This window comes from Phoca vitulina, unplaced genomic scaffold (genome assembly GCF_004348235.1).
Source record: "Phoca vitulina isolate PV1807 unplaced genomic scaffold, GSC_HSeal_1.0 scaffold15, whole genome shotgun sequence".
NCBI lineage: Eukaryota > Metazoa > Chordata > Mammalia > Carnivora > Phocidae > Phoca > Phoca vitulina.
This window is the reverse complement of record NW_022589718.1, coordinates 7,507,666-7,525,324: the sequence shown is the minus strand read 5'-3', so window position 1 is coordinate 7,525,324 and position 17,659 is coordinate 7,507,666. Positions and strand designations below refer to the sequence as shown.

At 38.5% G+C, this 17,659-nt stretch overlaps 1 protein-coding gene across 1 annotated transcript in view; it reads left to right on the top strand.

The window, feature by feature from the left end:
• The window catches only part of KCNU1 (potassium calcium-activated channel subfamily U member 1), a 169,655-nt gene that overhangs the window by 26,220 nt on the left and 125,776 nt on the right, over positions 1–17,659 (top strand). Inside the window, 6 exon segments of the mRNA XM_032413221.1 lie at positions 913–1,024; positions 1,986–2,061; positions 3,255–3,330; positions 8,194–8,364; positions 9,294–9,385; positions 11,031–11,141. Coding sequence (XP_032269112.1) covers positions 913–1,024; positions 1,986–2,061; positions 3,255–3,330; positions 8,194–8,364; positions 9,294–9,385; positions 11,031–11,141 — 638 coding nt within the window.

The window sequence follows — 17,659 nt, the reverse complement described above, 5'->3', positions numbered from 1 at the left end:
CCTTGAAACTGTATCTTGGCGAAAAATCCCAATGCAAATGAGAATGATTCCTTTTTAAATATCATCACCCTGTCATGCTGTCCTCCTTGTTGGCTTCCCACCTACCACCGAGAAAGCTTTGCTAATAACCACAAGCTAGCAAACCTGAGTAATAGCCTCTGAAAATGTCATTGGTTCCACTGATGGCATATGTGCCATATAACTGTATAAAATTTTTGCATATCTTTGTTTCATTTTTGTTATACTCATTTATTAAATATTTCTCTCGTTCCACAGGAATTTATTGAGGATCCATCCTAGATCTAGATCTCATTGTATTTATCCATCCCATGTTTATGGGAGAGACTGTATGTGTGTGTGTGTGTGTGTATACACACATACAAGTGTATATATGTATGTATATGTGTATATAGACATATATAATGCGTGTGTGTATATGCTCTGTATTTTTATGACCTTCCTTCAAAACTTAACTCTGACCACACTGACCATCAAAATCTTTTTAGAGTAACCTCCCTCTGGAAATGCTTACTTTCTTAATCTAAATAAGGAAGCTCCGACATGGGGTTTGGCCAGCCAAGTTTCTAGATAGTTGTGCTTTTTCCACTGAAGGCCATCCTAAATCTTCATTGCTCACAAATAGGAGGCTTTATCTATGCAATTATATAAATCAGAAAGTTCTAGGAGCAGCAGGAAGGTCAAAGTGTTTATTCTGAAGTGTGAGAGTTAAGATCTGGTGAGTAAAATGGGTTCATGTTCATTTATTGAACACCCACTAAAAGTATGTTTCTAATAGAATGAGATCAAAGCTTCACTGGATGAGTGAAATGTAGCTGAATAAAGCCACTCTTATGTTCATTTTAAAATTGTCGAGGATAACAGAATTTGGAGTCTTTTGTTTCTATTTCATAGTTTGTGGCAGCCGATGACAAGATCAAGTTCTGGTTGGAGATGAATTCAATTGTAGACATCTTTACCATTCCACCAACCTTTATTTCTTATTATTTGAAGAGTAATTGGCTAGGTAAGTGTGTTGTGGGAATCAGGAGCAATTTCTAAAAAAAAAAAAATCCTCCATGTTCACTCGTAAGTACCCTTCATTTTCCTTTAAAGCCTAAATGCCATTTAAAAAATTTATCGTCATGATTATATGGTTTTGTAATATATTTTCAGAACTTATTTTTTTTTAAACTCAGTACCTGGTGATATAGCAGATACAGGGTAGGTGACAGTAGCTGTTTATTGTTTATGGACTGACTCATCCACAGCCTGAGAGGCAAGGCCCAATCATCCCATCCCCCTGCAGCCCCTCTATGCTGGAATCCCACAGAGACTGGAAGAGATGAAAAACCTCCCTGGGTCTTTAAAAGCTCTAAATCATCCTTTCTGGACAGGCTGTTAGAGATTTATTTAATTATTTTGTTTTTAATGTGGATGCATGGACAGCACGTGAGCATTATGTGGCTTTTATCAGTTTTTATGGAATTTTATATTATTATCTGTTACCTATCAAATATTCCTTGTGGTCCCAATTCTCAAACTATGTAAAGTAAAACATCATGCAAAAACTGAGGAGCAGATCACAGAGATTCTACAGTCAGGAGTTTAAGTGGTTTATGAGTAATTGCCTGTTCTAAAGAGGAGTTCAATAGAGTAAAATGTTAAGTAGTGTTTATTATACGTGAGCTGTGCTTCCTCAGGCTTTATATTATTAGCTCAACAGCCCTATGAGGTAGGTACTTATAATTCCCATTTTGCAGATGAGGAACTACGGAAGTTAAGGGAACTGCTTTAGATTACAATAGCTGTTTAGTGTCAGGGCCAGGATTTGAACTAGAGGTCATGCTCTTAAACCTCTGGTGTGTTGTATTTGAGCATCTCTAGGAGAGGAAGAGTATAAATAGTCCCAAAGGTGTTATAACACACAGTGCTCCCTGAAGTGACCCTCTCCTTTTGGCAGATTTCTCCTTTTGATTGCTTTGTAGGTTTACGGTTCTTAAGAGCTTTGCGGCTGCTAGAACTCCCTCAAATCCTGCAAATTCTCCAAGCCATCAGAACCAGGTAAATGCTAGCCCTGCCTTAAGTCCTGCTTACTTCCTGGTTTGGATTAGGAAATTAAAATGTAAACTGAACCTTCAACTCATTTCCCATCAGAATTTCAGTGCAAATCCCATGAAATCCCTTAGCTCCCACGATACTATTCACTCACTCACTCTCACTGTGTTAATATCATATACTGGCTGAGAACTTTGCCATCACTTGAAAGAGTTTGTTTCTTCTTTGTTTTGCAGAGCTACGATGTACAAGTCCATTTAAACTTTAATTCTGTGCCTCCCCTCAAAAAAATTTTAAAAGTAATTCAGAGGCTTTGGTTCTACATACTTGCTATCATGAATCACATCTCTTCTGTCTAGGAATGTAAGACCAATTTCTCTGAGCATGAGGTACCCAGTAGCAGCCGTGAAACTGCTTACAAAAATAGAGCCACCTAAATGTCTCAAAAAAAAAAAAAAAATCCAAATTATCTTGAGCAGCAATACTTCTAAAGTTTTAAGCAGTTTGGTTTAATGTTACCCACTGAAAATCTCCATGTCTTTATGTTCTCCCTAGAAGCATCAAATTTTATAGGCCAGTTGGATTTCACTGCTAAGTGTTCATGGTTTATGGAGCAGTCGGGACTGGGCTGTTCTTGTGTAACAGGTGGCCCTACCTGAAAACCATAGAAATTTCAACTAAACTCTAGAGCTTTACTTAGGAAACAGGAGCTTATCTGATCCCCTTCACTCAAAGATCCTGGTATGAGTTTAGCACTATAAGTCATTTCTGTGATCTACTCAAAATTCCATTTTGCAAACCCATTCTCTGGATTCCTAGGACACTGCACTTTGTACAGTTACTTTAGACAATGTAGAAATCTATCAAATTTATTCTATGATGATACACTTATATTTTTAAAAACAATCTAATATCAGGCTAGTGAATGTCATAGCAACGTGTAAAGATTTTGAACAAGTGTGTGTCAAAGGCTATGTTAAGAGCTGGGCATCTCTGACTCTAATGTGTATATGAATCGAGTAGAGGATGTAGATCTATAGATCAGGGGTGGGGTCTGGGATCCTGCATTTCTAATAATGCTCCCAGGTAAGCGTACCATTGCTTCTGGCACAGAAGAGTAGCCAGATTTTAGAGGATGGGGTATTGTGTTTTTCTGGAACCTGTCAGAACCCGACAGTTTTTTGTCTTTCTTCCTCTAGCAATGCAGTGAAGTTTTCCAAATTGTTATCAATAGTCCTCAGTACCTGGTTCACTGCTGCAGGTTTCATTCACCTGGTAAGCATCTCATCAAACTCCCTAATCTTGCTGGTCAGCATGAACATCTTTTCTTTTAAAAATTCAGCCAAACCTTCTGAACTCCTGTCTCACTGTGTGAGGTTTATCATTTTACTTCCCCTTTGTGGGTCTTCTGCACCCCCATATTTTTACAAATACATATTTCCTGTACTCAGGATATCTATGTTCCTTCTTTCAACTTTCAAAACTTGCTCTCAGGAAGGGATCTAACAAGCTTACCCTTCAAAAGAATAAGCAACAGATGAATCTTATTGCTATATCTTCATAGAGGTCGCAGCATTTTACAAAAGAATAGAAAGTCAAAGAAATGAAGGCAGTGAGAGATTTTCACACTAATGAAGCTGGAGAGTTGTGGGAGAGGGATTGGTGAGTAGCTAAGGGGAGCTTTGGGGCTTTTTTAGTTCTCCTGAAATCTATCTGCATATATAGCTGCCTCCTTTGCCGGTAGGAAAGGCTCATTCTTATCTCACATAATCAGCTTTATAATAAATAGATTTCAACAATAAGGAACAAACTCCTGGACTTTATTGCTTGAGGACAGTTGAGGAGCAGTCATTAAAAATGCAGAAATTGAAGTAGGATCTTAAAAACAGAGGTCTTTGAGAAAAACAAAACAAAACAAAAAATACAGCAGGCATCTTTTCCCTTGAGTCCTTATTTCAAAATTGATTAAAACATTAACAATAAAAAAGAAAAAATTTGAAGTTACCATCTTCAGCTGAAAGCAAACTGTCAAACACCAAATGCAAACCATGATATGAACCTTCAAGAAATCTAAAACCAGCCGTATCCCTCCTCAGTCCTCAAGCAGGAGAGAAATTGCCCTGAGAGAAGATCACAGCAATACAAGCAGATTCTGGATCTAGAGTATTGCACCTGGGTGCATGGGCCCACCATGGGAGCAGCAATCGTCAGTGTCCTTTTGAAGACCTGTTGGTAATCACAGGATGGTAGACAAGAGAGTGCTACAGGAGAAACCATGGTAACGGGAATTTTTCATCTTCGGTAGCAGTTCTAATGAAGGGCTCTTGGGCTGAATGTGGCCCATCAACATATTTTATTTGACCTAATTAGTTTGTATTTTCTGTTCTATTTTTTTATTGCTTGCTCACTTTTATGGTGAGCTCACATAAAATCTCGGATTTCTGGGTTCTTTGGGAAAATACAAAGTTCTGGCAATCCACTCTCCCAAGGCCACCAATAGTCTTAGTGGAAGACTAGCTGCTCCCTGTTAATAGCATGTGCTCTTGAGTTAGACACAGTTTCAACCAGGCTCACTTGAATCAAAGTCTCTTGCTCGAACTTTCTAAACATGTGAACACGTGCCCTTGTTGGGCATCTAGACACCCAAGTGAGGAGACCTCCAATGAAGGATGCATGTAGAGAAAGATGGAGAAGCAACCAGAAGGCTTGTGATGTAAGGGGATCCACTGTAAGTCACCCCAACATTTGTTGAAAACCTGTAAGAGCTAGATCCCAGAGCAAAGAAAATGGCAGATTTTCTTGGAGAAGGATATTTGAAATGACAAATCAAAATGAAAGCTATAATTGTCCCAGCTTACCATCTTCACATATACTTATTGGCCTTCAGCTAAAAGTTGATATGATTAAAAGGTGAGTATTAACCAGAAAGTAATCAGGATGGTGCCCATGCTTAAATTCTGCCAAAAATAGCAAGGAGGTGTGGTAGAGAACAGAGACACATCAGTATATAACAACAGTTCTTTAATGTAATAGAAGAATAACAATTACAAGATAATTTGTCCAAGGAAACAAAGGAAAAGTTAAGAAACAAAGCACATCCATATTTGAGAAAAAATGCAAACAAAAGGCTTTAAAAACTAAAAATAAGAATTTAAACAAAATATATAAGGTTTAAAATAAAGGATTATTAATCAGCAGCAGGAGTTGGAAAAATGGGCTGAATGATATCAGAGAAAAAGGAAAAAGTATTACTAGAGCTGAAAACTACATTAGAGAGAACCAAAATGTAGTCAATGTGACAGAAACATGCTCAGGAACATGGTGGACAAATTTGCGGCAAAAACATTGACATGGAAAAGAACAAAGGTACTCCAAGCAATGTCAATTGAACAAACTATAAAATGAGTGTTCCTGAAGAAAAGGACACGAAAAATGCTTTAAAATAAAAATATAAATAAATATAAATATATAAAAGTATATTTTATATATAAATATATATAAAAACATATAAATAAAAAATAAAATCTGTGGGTTAGATGGTACACTGTATCCCAGGGAAAATGACCCTGAATTATATATTCCAATCATATTCTGGAGCAGTTTACTGACCTTTAAGAATAAGGAGAGAATCCAAGCAGAAGAAAGCAAAGTCTATATAAGAGGGAGTCATGAAACCAGCCTCAAATTTCTTGTCAACATCAATCAATACCAAAGGTGACAGAGTAGGGTCTGCAAAGTTGTGCGAAAGTATAGCCTATCCTGCCATTTTAAGTACTCAAGAGAAAATAGCACCCATGGGTCCCTTTTAAAAATGTATCTTGATATAAAATCCAGCCCCATAGGAGATGAATCAAAACCAGGAGCTCAGGAAAGAGGAAACCATGATATAAAGTAGAGGTGGTGATTATTGAATGAATTAGAAATAGACTAAGATATAACTGAGGGAATTACGGTTGCAGACTTCATGCACATGTACAATATAAAGATAACATAACTTGTGCAAATGGTGGGGAGGTAAAGAGGAGATGGGAGAGCATTCTTGTGTCCTCCTTTATAGCATTTCTTATTCAAACAACGTGAAGTTTTAAAACATAGCATTTCAGTTTTGAAAGATGGAGTTAGAAAATAATTCAGTATCTTGACATTGGTCCATAATCCTTTACCTTAACTTAGTTTATTTCCCATCTGGGACTGATGGGTCTATGCTCACATGGTTAGAAGGAAGAGCAGAGTGGACAAGTAGGCCAGCAGGAGGCTGCCGAATCTGAGAGAGGTGCTGGGAGGGAGAGAGGGGAGGAGGATGAAACACTAAATACTCCCAAAGAGAGTGAGCTAAACCTTAAAGCGTGATTTAACTTTCACTGAAGGAGATTTCCAGGTTGAAATAAATTTAGTTTTCATTTATATAAAATGTGCCAGGATAGGATTGAATCCCTGTCCTGAGATGACGCTATAAAAGACACTATGGGGTTTTAGCTTGAAACTATCTCAAGCTACTCTTTTAATCCTGGGGAAATATATATGACTCAAATACATATATATGACTTAATCTGTGTGGTTTAAACTGGTTTTCTTATAATATACTAGTCTCAGAAAACAGTGAAGACTACAGAAGTTAGTGGAAGCAGATTAGTAGACTTTGCAACAAAATCCACTGCCAGCCATGAGAGTTAAATATAGATGTATGATCCCTTTCTTATTTTGGTGTAGGTATTATAGGAGTCCATACCCTTAACCTACTCATCAAACTTAAGAAAAGGTCACTTTTAGGGGCACCTGCATGGCTAAGTCAATTAAGCATCTCACTTCAGCTCAGGTCATGATCTCAGGGTCCTGGGATCAAGCCCCACGTTGGGGTCCCCACTGAGTGGGGAGTCTGCTTCTCCATCTCCCTCTGCCCCTCCCCCATTCCTGCTTGCTCTCTCTCTCTCTCAAATAAATAAATAAAATCTTAAAAAAAAAAAAAACTTGGGGCGCCTGGGTGGCTCAGTCGTTAAGCGTCTGCCTTCGGCTCAGGTCATGATCCCAGAGTCCTGGGATCGAGCCCCACATCAGGCTCCTGCTCCGCGGGAAGCCTGCTTCTCCCTCTCCCACTCCCCCTGCTTGTGTTCCCTCTCTGGCTGTCTTTCTGTCAAATAAATAAAACCTTTAAAAAAAAAAAATTAAAAAAAAATAAAAAATAAAAAAAAACTTAAGAAAAGGTCACTTTTAAGAAGTGATCAAATACCTGAATGAACAATGTTATTTCTAATTTCTGTTTCAGTTCTTAACACTGAAACAAAAAAACCTACTTTCCTCAGGCATCTCTAACATTTTATCATTTTTGTGCTAAATAGAAATGGAAAACATAGGAAATACGTAAGCTATTTGGAAAAAAATCTAAAAATGGAAAATGGAAAGTTGTATACATTATATAGTTATTATTATGTATGTTATATATCATATTTATGTTTATGTATATACTATAAATATGAAGTATAGTGTCATTGCCTAAGTTACTCATTTTATTTAATATAAAAAAGATAATCTAATAAATTTAGTTTTCTTAAAATGTGAAGACTTAGGGAGAAATCAGAGGAAGTATTCTTCAGAGTTTTTTTTAATCACGGAAAAGATTTTTTTTTTGGAGGTGGAAAATAACCTGGAAAAATTTTTTGTTTGCTTTTCCTTAGACTCTAGCCTTCATGTGCTTAAGCTCATTGAAATGAAGTGCTCATGTAAGTGCTTCTTCTTTTTTTTTAAGTGCTTCTTTTTTAATGATAATCCTGAGCTAGTGGAAAATGATAATAAATAATAATTGCTCGATCTGAGAGCCTTTGGAGTCTCATGACTCTTGGATGCTATGATTTGCCCAAATAAAGAGAAAGGGATATGGGCAACCAGTCCCCCAGTGGAGCACTCCAAATGTGGGCTCAAGCTACATGTCACCACAGAGTTCAGCAGTAATCACAATGAAGGAACACAAGACTTCATAATCACTACCCACACTTCGCAAACCCTTTAGTGCAACCTGGGAATCACTTAATACTTCGTTTGGATTGAATTAAGTGAAACTAGTCTAGAGTTTTGTCTATTCTTTATAAACTTGCCCTTGGATTCCATTTAGAGAACTTTCCTGAATCTTCTCTCTTTGGACAGGTGGAAAATTCTGGTGATCCCTGGCTCAAAGGTAGAAATTCACAGAATATATCATATTTTGAGTCTATTTACCTGGTCATGGCAACAACGTCAACTGTTGGCTTTGGAGATGTGGTAGCCAAGACATCCCTAGGACGGACCTTCATCATGTTTTTCACTCTGGGGAGTTTGGTGAAGAATATTTTTAATATCTTTGAATATAGCTACATAAACCAAAAACATGTAGTTAATGGTGAGAAATAAAACAATATAGGTTTGAGATTGAATGTTGCATTGTTCAGAGCAGGTGTCAAATGAAAATGGAAAGATATTTAGAGCCCATATTTTCCAAACTGCATCCCCTAGGGCTCATGACATAATTGCTTGATTGCCAAGGATGAGGATGGCAGACAAAGGAGAGCAGACTTTCCTTATTAGCCTCTACATTGAATTGAGCAACCCTATATTCCTTTATCTTTGACCATCAGACTAAAGTCTTTCTTCCAAAGAGAAAGAAGGGCATTTGAGATTTGATTTGAAGAAAATTCTGTTCTTTCCAGACCAAATGAGTAAGCTCTCTCTGAACTAGCATTCTATTTCAGATATGTGAATATCTGTACTTGGTTCAGGAGTGTGTCATGGACAAAGGAAACCTTTTCTTTTAGTGACTTTAATTTCAATCCCTTAAAAACCATTAACAGAATTCTACCTTACTGATATTCTTCTGTCCATATTGTTACATCCCCTCATTTCATTCATTTTTCCTAAACCCCTTTCTGTCCCACATGCTTTATTTTTTTCTAAGGCCTCAAGTAGTACCAACTCAAAGAGTCTGAAAGGCAGTTAGATGTGACTACAGGACAAAATGGGCAGGAAGGTTGCCTTACTGCTTGTCTTTGCTTTCATCATTTTGAATGTTGCAAAGCATTTTGTTCAATTTAAACCAAATCCAAAGGTTGAAGTAAGGAAGAAAAAATGGTCTGCCTTTTAAAAATAGTTCACAGTCACACCCCTCCTAGATAAGAGAAAGTTTTATGTACCTTCTTTCTCCTTTATAATCAGAATTTTGGACTACCCTTGAAAATAAAGACGCCTAAGATTTTATTTGCTGATCATTTTAGATCCTATTTGCAAATTATGTCCCTGAAATGGTGGAACTTTTTGCTAACAAGAGGAAATATACCAGTTCCTATGAAGTAGTCAAAGGGAAGAAGTAAGTATAGCTTTCAGGTACAATTTCTATAGTTTGAGAAATCCTAGTAGTCACATATCCCTTTCTAAACACCTATCACCTGGCGTAGGTGAATATATTGGCAAGTCCTTCATTCAGCTGAGAGGGTTGCGCTAAAATAAATACCATAAGAAAATATTTGCTATTTGATAATCACTGCTATATAGATGCTTAGCCCTTAGTAAGTCAACTAAAATGACAGATAATGTTGTCATTCCTTGTCAAGTATTGATTGTAGCAATATTTCTACATCTCTTACCACTAACTCTTCTCTTACATCTATTCCTAACTGTCCTATTCATTTTAATCATATGGTTAACTTATGCCTAACTTCACATAATGGATCAAATTAAAACCACAGTTCAAATTTAAAATAATGACTTCAATTCTGTTGTGTTGGTTCAAATCTCCTTACGCCATATGGGAGCTCATTCACAGGCAGAGGTTTGCTAGGGGGAAGAGCAATTTCCACATCTTCTACAACACTTCATAGATCACCTGTTTTGTCCATGTCACAGATACCTGTTCCAGAAGGGAGACAGAGTTAGTGTTGTTTTTTTACCCTATTTCTCTGTGATGTGTTACTTCAGTTTCCATTATGGTTTTCACATCTAAGAAGGAGAGAATGGATTGGAGATCTTAAATTTGAAGCAATAATTTTTTATTTAGTCTCCATCCGCTATAGAGGAAACAGGTACAGTGAAGACAAACTGTCTTGGAGTTGTCTCAGCACAATTGGAAGAAGGATTGACCTAGGAGTCCGAAGGAGATTGACCTAGGAGTCCAAAGGAGAAAGTAAAATAATAATAATAATAATAATAATAATAATAATGAAATGAGTGAAAAACAAATATTGAAAACAATGAAATGAACTAGATAAGCCAAAGTCTGATCCAATTTATCACAGGAAAGGAATGCGGAACACATGCCAAAGTAGCCCAAAAGGTCTGGAAAATTTAAGGTTAAATTAAGCTGAAAGTACACTTTCGGTTTCCTTAAATGAGTAATAGAGGGAAAAATAGCTTCTTTAAATGCATGAAACTCAAGGAAATTGACAGCTATTTTTCACTGTAAAAGTTACGTGCATAGATTTTTGCACCTGTCCCAGATGTCTCTCCATTAGACTCACTTTTTGTAGGGACTAGATAATTTTTGATGTGGAAGAAAAACCAAAATAACCTAGAATATATTGCCACCCTGCCGTACTGTTTGAGAAAATCAGTGAACCATGCTGAGCCTCTGTTTTTCCTTTGAAAAAAGACTAGATCAATCAGGAATCAGGTGAAAAAAATCAAGTGAAATAACACAGGCGCCAGTCCCTTATAATGTTATAATAACTATGAAAAACATAATGCTTATGATAGTTATTATTGTATTCCTGAAAAGCTATGTGTAATTCAAATGTTTGGATTCATACCCAACATGGGATGAATTGGGACTACAGAAATTTGATGTTTCTTCTCTTTCTTGGAGATGCAATCTTCAGTGTTTCTATTTTTAAAATCTGGCTAGTTCAAATACCAGATTGATTTAAAACTAGGTTTAAGCAAATTGTCCATCTCTAAATCTTGACAGGAAGATACTTCTGTTCCTCAGATGATCCACCTCACATAGTCTTGTTCCCTAGGTTCATCGTGGTCTGTGGAAACATTACAGTTGACAGCGTGACTGCATTCCTGAGGAATTTTCTCCACCATAAGTCAGGGGAAATCAACATCGAGATTGTTTTTCTGGGAGAGTAAGTGTATCTGTATGGTTCATGAGCTCTAAATTAATCCTTGAAATATGCATGCATTTTTTAAATGGAAGAAAATAACCTTTGCAACATTCATAGAAAAATTAGGAAATAATAATAAGCAAAAAGAAAAGAAAAAGCAATCTTAAAAACCAGCATTAATCTCGGAGAATATTTTGGAATATATCTTGCCTGATATTTTTATGTATATGTCCTAACATTGTTTAAAAGATTTCCTATCATTTAGGAAAGTATTCCGTATTTGTTATTACTACATATGACCATCATTTTGTGCACAAGTCTAGTGCACTTTATAATTATTATTCTGTTAATTCTCAGAATTGGAAGTGTGAGTTCAAACAGAAGCAGAAAGGATTGTTTTTGATGATGTTTTTGTTCTGTGAAGCTTACATCTCCACAAGTAGGGTCCAGGTCAACTATTTTGTGGAACACTGGAAAATGCGTACTTAAAACAAAATGATTTTTAAGTAGGCTAAATTGTTTTCTCGTTTTATTTTACAATTTTGGTTCATAGTGAGATTGAACACTTTTTATATGTTCCGATTATTTCCTTTTTGCTTTTCCTTCCTACAATTTTGATTCCTAGTGAGACTGAACAATTTTTGTGTTTTGACCATTTTCTTTTCCTTTTTTGAGGAATGAAGGAATTCATCTTTCCATTTCTATCTTCTCTATGAGGATAGTCATCTGTTGCTTTACTGACTTCTAAGCAGTCTTAATATGTTTTGATGTTAGCCTTTTTGTGTCGTGTGTTGTAAAGATTTTTCTCTCTTTGCCTTTGTGGGTGTGTGTGTGTGTGTGTGTGTGCATGCACACGTGCTTTATTTTAATACAGAGCATTGGATTTACATGCACTATAATCCATCGGCTCTTTCATTATGGCATCTGGCTTTTATGGCATTTTTGGCCTCTCTGTTCTAGAATTAAGCAAATATTCCTCTGGCATTTTTATGTTTTCATATTGAAATATTTTATATTTAAGCTCCCTGGAATTGATTTTGTGTAAAGTGTAGTGAACTACCTTCTTCATTTTGTCTAAAAGGCTCTTCAGTCATCCACACATCGCTAAATAAGTCAGACATATTCGAAATGACATTTTGATCTTATACAGTATTGTATACAGAATCACTTCAACCTTCACACATTTTATAGTTAACACTTTGTACTTTTTAGATTAGGGCATGCCCTGTCCACTATAACTTTAGGCTCTCATATATGAGATAACCAATAAGCATTTTGAACGCCTTCATGGTGCTATTGATGGACAGCCAACAGTTCTGTTTCACTATCATTGCCTGCCTGTCTTCTCAGTAATTTGTATATTACTTGAATCCTTATTTTAAAAAATAGAAAAAAAAGTGCTAAAATTGTGATAAGGGGCTAATAATTATAATCCATTTGAGATAAAAAGGAAATCATTAAATACATTTAATTAAATACTGCTCTATTTTCATGGACTAATGTAGGTTATTATAGGTACTTGTCAAGAGAATGAATGAAATTTTTAAAATGATATAAAATTCATCTAGAATTTTTCCAATTACACATAATTTCTGATGACTCTAAAATTTATATCCTCTGCCAGACATTTTCTGTGGTTCTGTATTCACAAACTAATTGCTTACTGGATATTTCCATCCCAGTGTTTCAAAGGTCCCTCAGATTTAACATTTTCAAAAGTAAACTCATGATCTTATATCCCTCTCTCCAGCTAACAAGGCAAATTAAAAAAAAAAAATACATGAAGGAAAGAAAACAGTATTTTCTATCTCAGTAAATGGGATGTTATCAGTACAGTTCCTTAAAACAGAAAATGAAGCATTGTGTTTGCTACTCCTCTCCCTCAAACCCTATGTACACTTTGATCAATATCGTCAATTTTGTCTCCTTAATAAATACTAATTCTGTTTCTACCACTTCATCTCCACTATCACAACCCTATTCAAAGTTAATATTTTGTCTCTCCTTAGTTTCTAGAAAGGCCACTTTATTGATCTGTGCTTTTTTCTCAGCTCTTCTCTTACTATTATATGATCAGTTTATTCTTATTCTTCAGCACTCAGAGAGTCTCCCCCAACCCCCAATTCAAGCTATCTAAATTGGTGAGTTCTAATCCTTCTTTCTCACTGCTCCATTATATTTCCTTTAAAGCAATGATCATGATCTGCAATTGTGGTAGATTTTTCTTTAACACAACTATTAACCTTTCCTTCCCTTACTGTATATTCATATTGCTCCTCTCAATAAAAAATGGAGTCTCTTCCTCTTCCCTTTGAATCTGGGCTGGTCTATGACTGGATTTGATAAATTGAGTGCCACAGAGGTGACAATTTGCTGGTTTCAGGCCTAGCCTTTAAGAGGATTGATAGTTTCAACTTTCACTGTCTTGGAGCCCTATATCATCAGAGTAGCTTGCTGGGGAGGAGGTCCAGCCAGCTCTCAGCTGCTCCAGTCACATAAGTGAGACAACAGTCATGCAGGTAAAGTCATTTTGGACATTCCAGCTCTCAATCAAGCTCCCTAATGAATGTACCGCAATGAATGGCCACAGTCAACATGGTATGGAACAGAAGAATTACCTTGCTGAGACTAGCCAACCCACAAAATCTTGATAAATAATATATTGTTGTTGTTTTAGATCAGTAAGTTCCAGAATGGTTTGTTTTGTGGAAAGGGATACTTGATACAAAATGTGGTCCTGGAAGTGGGTTGCTATCATAACAAAAGCCAAAATGTGGCTTTCTCCTTGGAATGGGTGGTAGGCAGAGGCTAGACTGGTTGCATGGAGACTCTTACTAGATGCTGGAAAAACAGTGAGGAAAACCGCCATTGGGTACAGAAAGAACAGCACAATTTTGATAACAATGTCACCCAAAAAAACATGATAGATAGGAAATGTACCGAGTAAGATTATGAAGGTTGTTGAGAAAATTTCCTGAAAGAATGTTAGGTGTCATTTGCTTTAAGTATAATCATGTATGATGAGATATTGTAAGAAAATGGAGGTAAAAAAGAAACTCTTTAATTTTCAAGCAGAACTTAAAGGAAATATAGAAGGCTCAGAAGAGTCTCTCCAGCTGGCCAAAAAAATGTCAGAGGTAAATGACCTCGGGGGGGAAAAAATCAAATCCAGCGTGCTATAAAATATGACCTCAAGGTCAAAGGGTAGGATCTAATCAAGGATGCAGCTGTAAGATCTTTTGTTAAGACCTCAGAAAAAGTTAAGATGGTGTCTTGTAGATGCTCCTCTTAGACAGGCAAAGGGCTTCTAAGAAGATGAAGGACATTCTTCCCAGAATTCTAAATTTCTTGAAGTAGAGATCTGTCTCCAAAGGATATGAGTTTGGGGGCGTGAACCTGTATAACATTTATAGAAAGTCATCAATGTCAACTGTCAGCTTGGAGTAAAAGGGAAAGAGAGACTTCACAATGGAAACAAATGCCTCTTGGCCCCCAACCCAGCATAGTCATGAATTAGGCTAAGAAAGCTACTCAGGGACAAACATGGGCCATTTATTTGAAAACAGAAGATGACTCATAGAGTCAGAGGGCAGAGATAAGAATTGAGAAAAACAATGGATTGGCTCATGAGAGCAGAACTGGGTCCTAATCAAAAACATGCTCTGCCCTCTGAGTCAGGGGGTATGATAAAATGTGCTCAGATATAGATTTCATAGTTTCAGTAGACCAGTGATTTCTACATGCTGTCCGTTACCACCCCAGCATCTTTTGGCTGGGAGTGTCTGCTGCAGTTTTCCTGTCCCTGCCTCATCATGGTAGGTGGGTGTTGAGTGGGAGATGACTTGTCTATCTAGGTCATAGGTCATCAGATGAGGAGGAGCTGTGCCTGAAGAGCCCCATCCACATCTAGACTTGACATAGATGACAAGATCCAGAACTTAAAGCTGATGCTTTAAAGAGATGAAACTTTGGGGAGAGGAGGGGGGAAAGATGGCGGAGGAGTAGGGGACCCTATTTCAACTGGTCCCCGGAATTGAGCTGGATATCTATGAGACCACTCTGAGCACCCACGAAACCAGCCTGAGATGTAAGAAGATCTGGATCTCTACAAACAGAATATCGCAGGCAGTTGGTTTTGAGGTACGAAGTGTAGAGCCGTGATTCTGCGGGCAGATATCGGAGGATAAACGGCAGCGGGAGGGTGCCTGGACGTGGGGATCCTACACTGCCGGTGAGTGACAGCCTCGCGCGCTGCGGACGGGGCACAGACTCGCAGACCAGTAGCATCGGGAAAGGACTTTAGGGCAGCCCCCAGGGTGGAAAACCAGACCGGCGGGGTCGCGCGCACGAGAACCACAGCCCCCCGGACAGAAACCGGGAGGGACGGTCCCACGCACACGAACTGCAGCCTCCGACATGGAAACCCGGTGCGCCGGGGTCGCGCCGGTGAACTGCAACCCCCAGGGTGGAAACCCCGAGCGTCACAGTCGAGCACACGTGAACTGCAGTCCCCGGGACGGAAACCCGGAGCGGTGGAGTTGCACGCGCACGCGAACTGGGAGCGGCTGGTGGTTTTAGAAGCACAAAGGGCAGAGACGTGCCCTGACCTGGAGGCAGGACTGGGAGCGCTGCGGAGGGGTGCACAACCCAGGACGCTGCAGTTTATAGCAGCACGGAGAGAAACAGAGACAGTGTGGCCTGGAGAGCTCACTGAAGAACAGACTGCGGTCTCTCTGCTCTGAGGCAGAGGGTTGGAAACAGTCTCTTCTGCTCTGACTCGCGGAAGAGATGTGGAAAGCCACCAGGGAAAGGCACCAGAGAACAAAAGCCCCAAAGACTGATTCCCACTGAGCCCATCCCCCACCACAGGGGCGCAGGGCAACTTCGCCCAAACAGGGTTACCTGAGTAACAGCACGGCAGGCCCCTCCCGCAAAAGACAGGCTGGGAAAACAAGAGGCCAGCAACCTTAAGGTCCCAAGAAAACAGGTGCATCTTGCTTGGGTTCTGGTCAATAATTTGGACTCTATACATTCCCTCAAACACCCATCAACAGAATGACTAGGAGGAGGAGCCCCCCAAAACAAAAAAGACTCAGAGATTATGACTTATGCTGCAGATTTACAAATGGATGCAGATATAACCAAGATGTCGGAGACGGAATTCAGGCTAGCAATTGTGAAGACAATGGCTAGAATGGAGAAATCAATTAATGGCAACATAGAGTCTCTAAGGGCAGAAATGAAAGCTGAATTGGCAGAACTTAAAAATGCTATCAATGAGATCCAATCCAATCTAGATAATCTAACAGCTAGGGTAACTGAGACAGAAGAACGAATAAGCGACCTGGAAGACAATATAATAGATAAAAAGGGAAAAGAGGAGGCCAGGGAAAAACAACTCAGAATCCATGAAAATAGAATCAGAGAAATAAGTGACACCATGAAGCGTTCCAATGTCAGAATAATTGGAATCCCGGAGGGAGTGGAGAGAGAGAGGACTAGAAGATGTATTTGAGCAAATCGTAGCTGAGAACTTTCCTAATCTGGGGAATGAAACAAACGTTCGAGTCCTAGAGGCAGAGAGGACCCCTCCTAAGATCAAGGAAAACAGGCCAACCCTGGCATGTAATAGTAAAACTTGCAAATTTTAGAACCAAGGAAACCATCTTAAGGGCAGTTAGGGGGAAGAGATTCCTTACGTACAGAGGGAGGAACATCAGAATAACGTCAGACCTATCCACAGAGACCTGGCAAGCCAGAAAGGCCTGGCAAGACATATTCAGGGTACTAAATGAGAAGAAAATGCAGCCAAGAATACTTTATCTGGCAAGGCTGTCATTTAGAATGGATGGAGAGATGCAGAGCTTCCACGACCGGCAGAAGTTGAAAGAATATGTGACCACTAAGCCGGCCCTGCAAGAAATATTAAGGGGGGTTCTATAAAAGGAGAAAGACCCCAAGAGTGATCTACAACAGAAATTTACAGGGACAATCTATAAAAACAACATCTTCACAGGCAACATGATGACAATTAATTCATATCTTTCAATAATCACTCTCAACGTGAATGGCCTAAATGCTCCCATAAAACGGCACAGGGTTGCAGATTGGATAAAAAGACAGGACCCATCCATGGGATACCTGGGTGGCTCAGTCGTTAGGCATCTGCCTTCAGCTCAGGTCATGATCCCAGGGTCCTGGGATCGAGCCCCGCATCAGGCTCCCTGCTCTGCGGGAGTCCTGCTTCTCCCTCTCCTACTCCCCCTGCTTGTGTTCCCTCTCTTGCTGTCTCTCTCTCTGTCAAATAAATAAATAAAATCTTAAAAAAAAAAAAAAAAAAAGCTTTAAAAAAGACAGGACCCATCCATATGCTGTCTACAAGAGACTCATTTTGAACTTAAAGATACATCCAGACTGAAAGTGAAGGGATGGAGAACCATCTTCCATGCCAGCAGACCTCAAAAGAAAGCTGGGGTAGCAATTCTTATATCAGACAAATTAGATTTTAAACTAAAGTCTGTAATTAGAGACACAGAAGG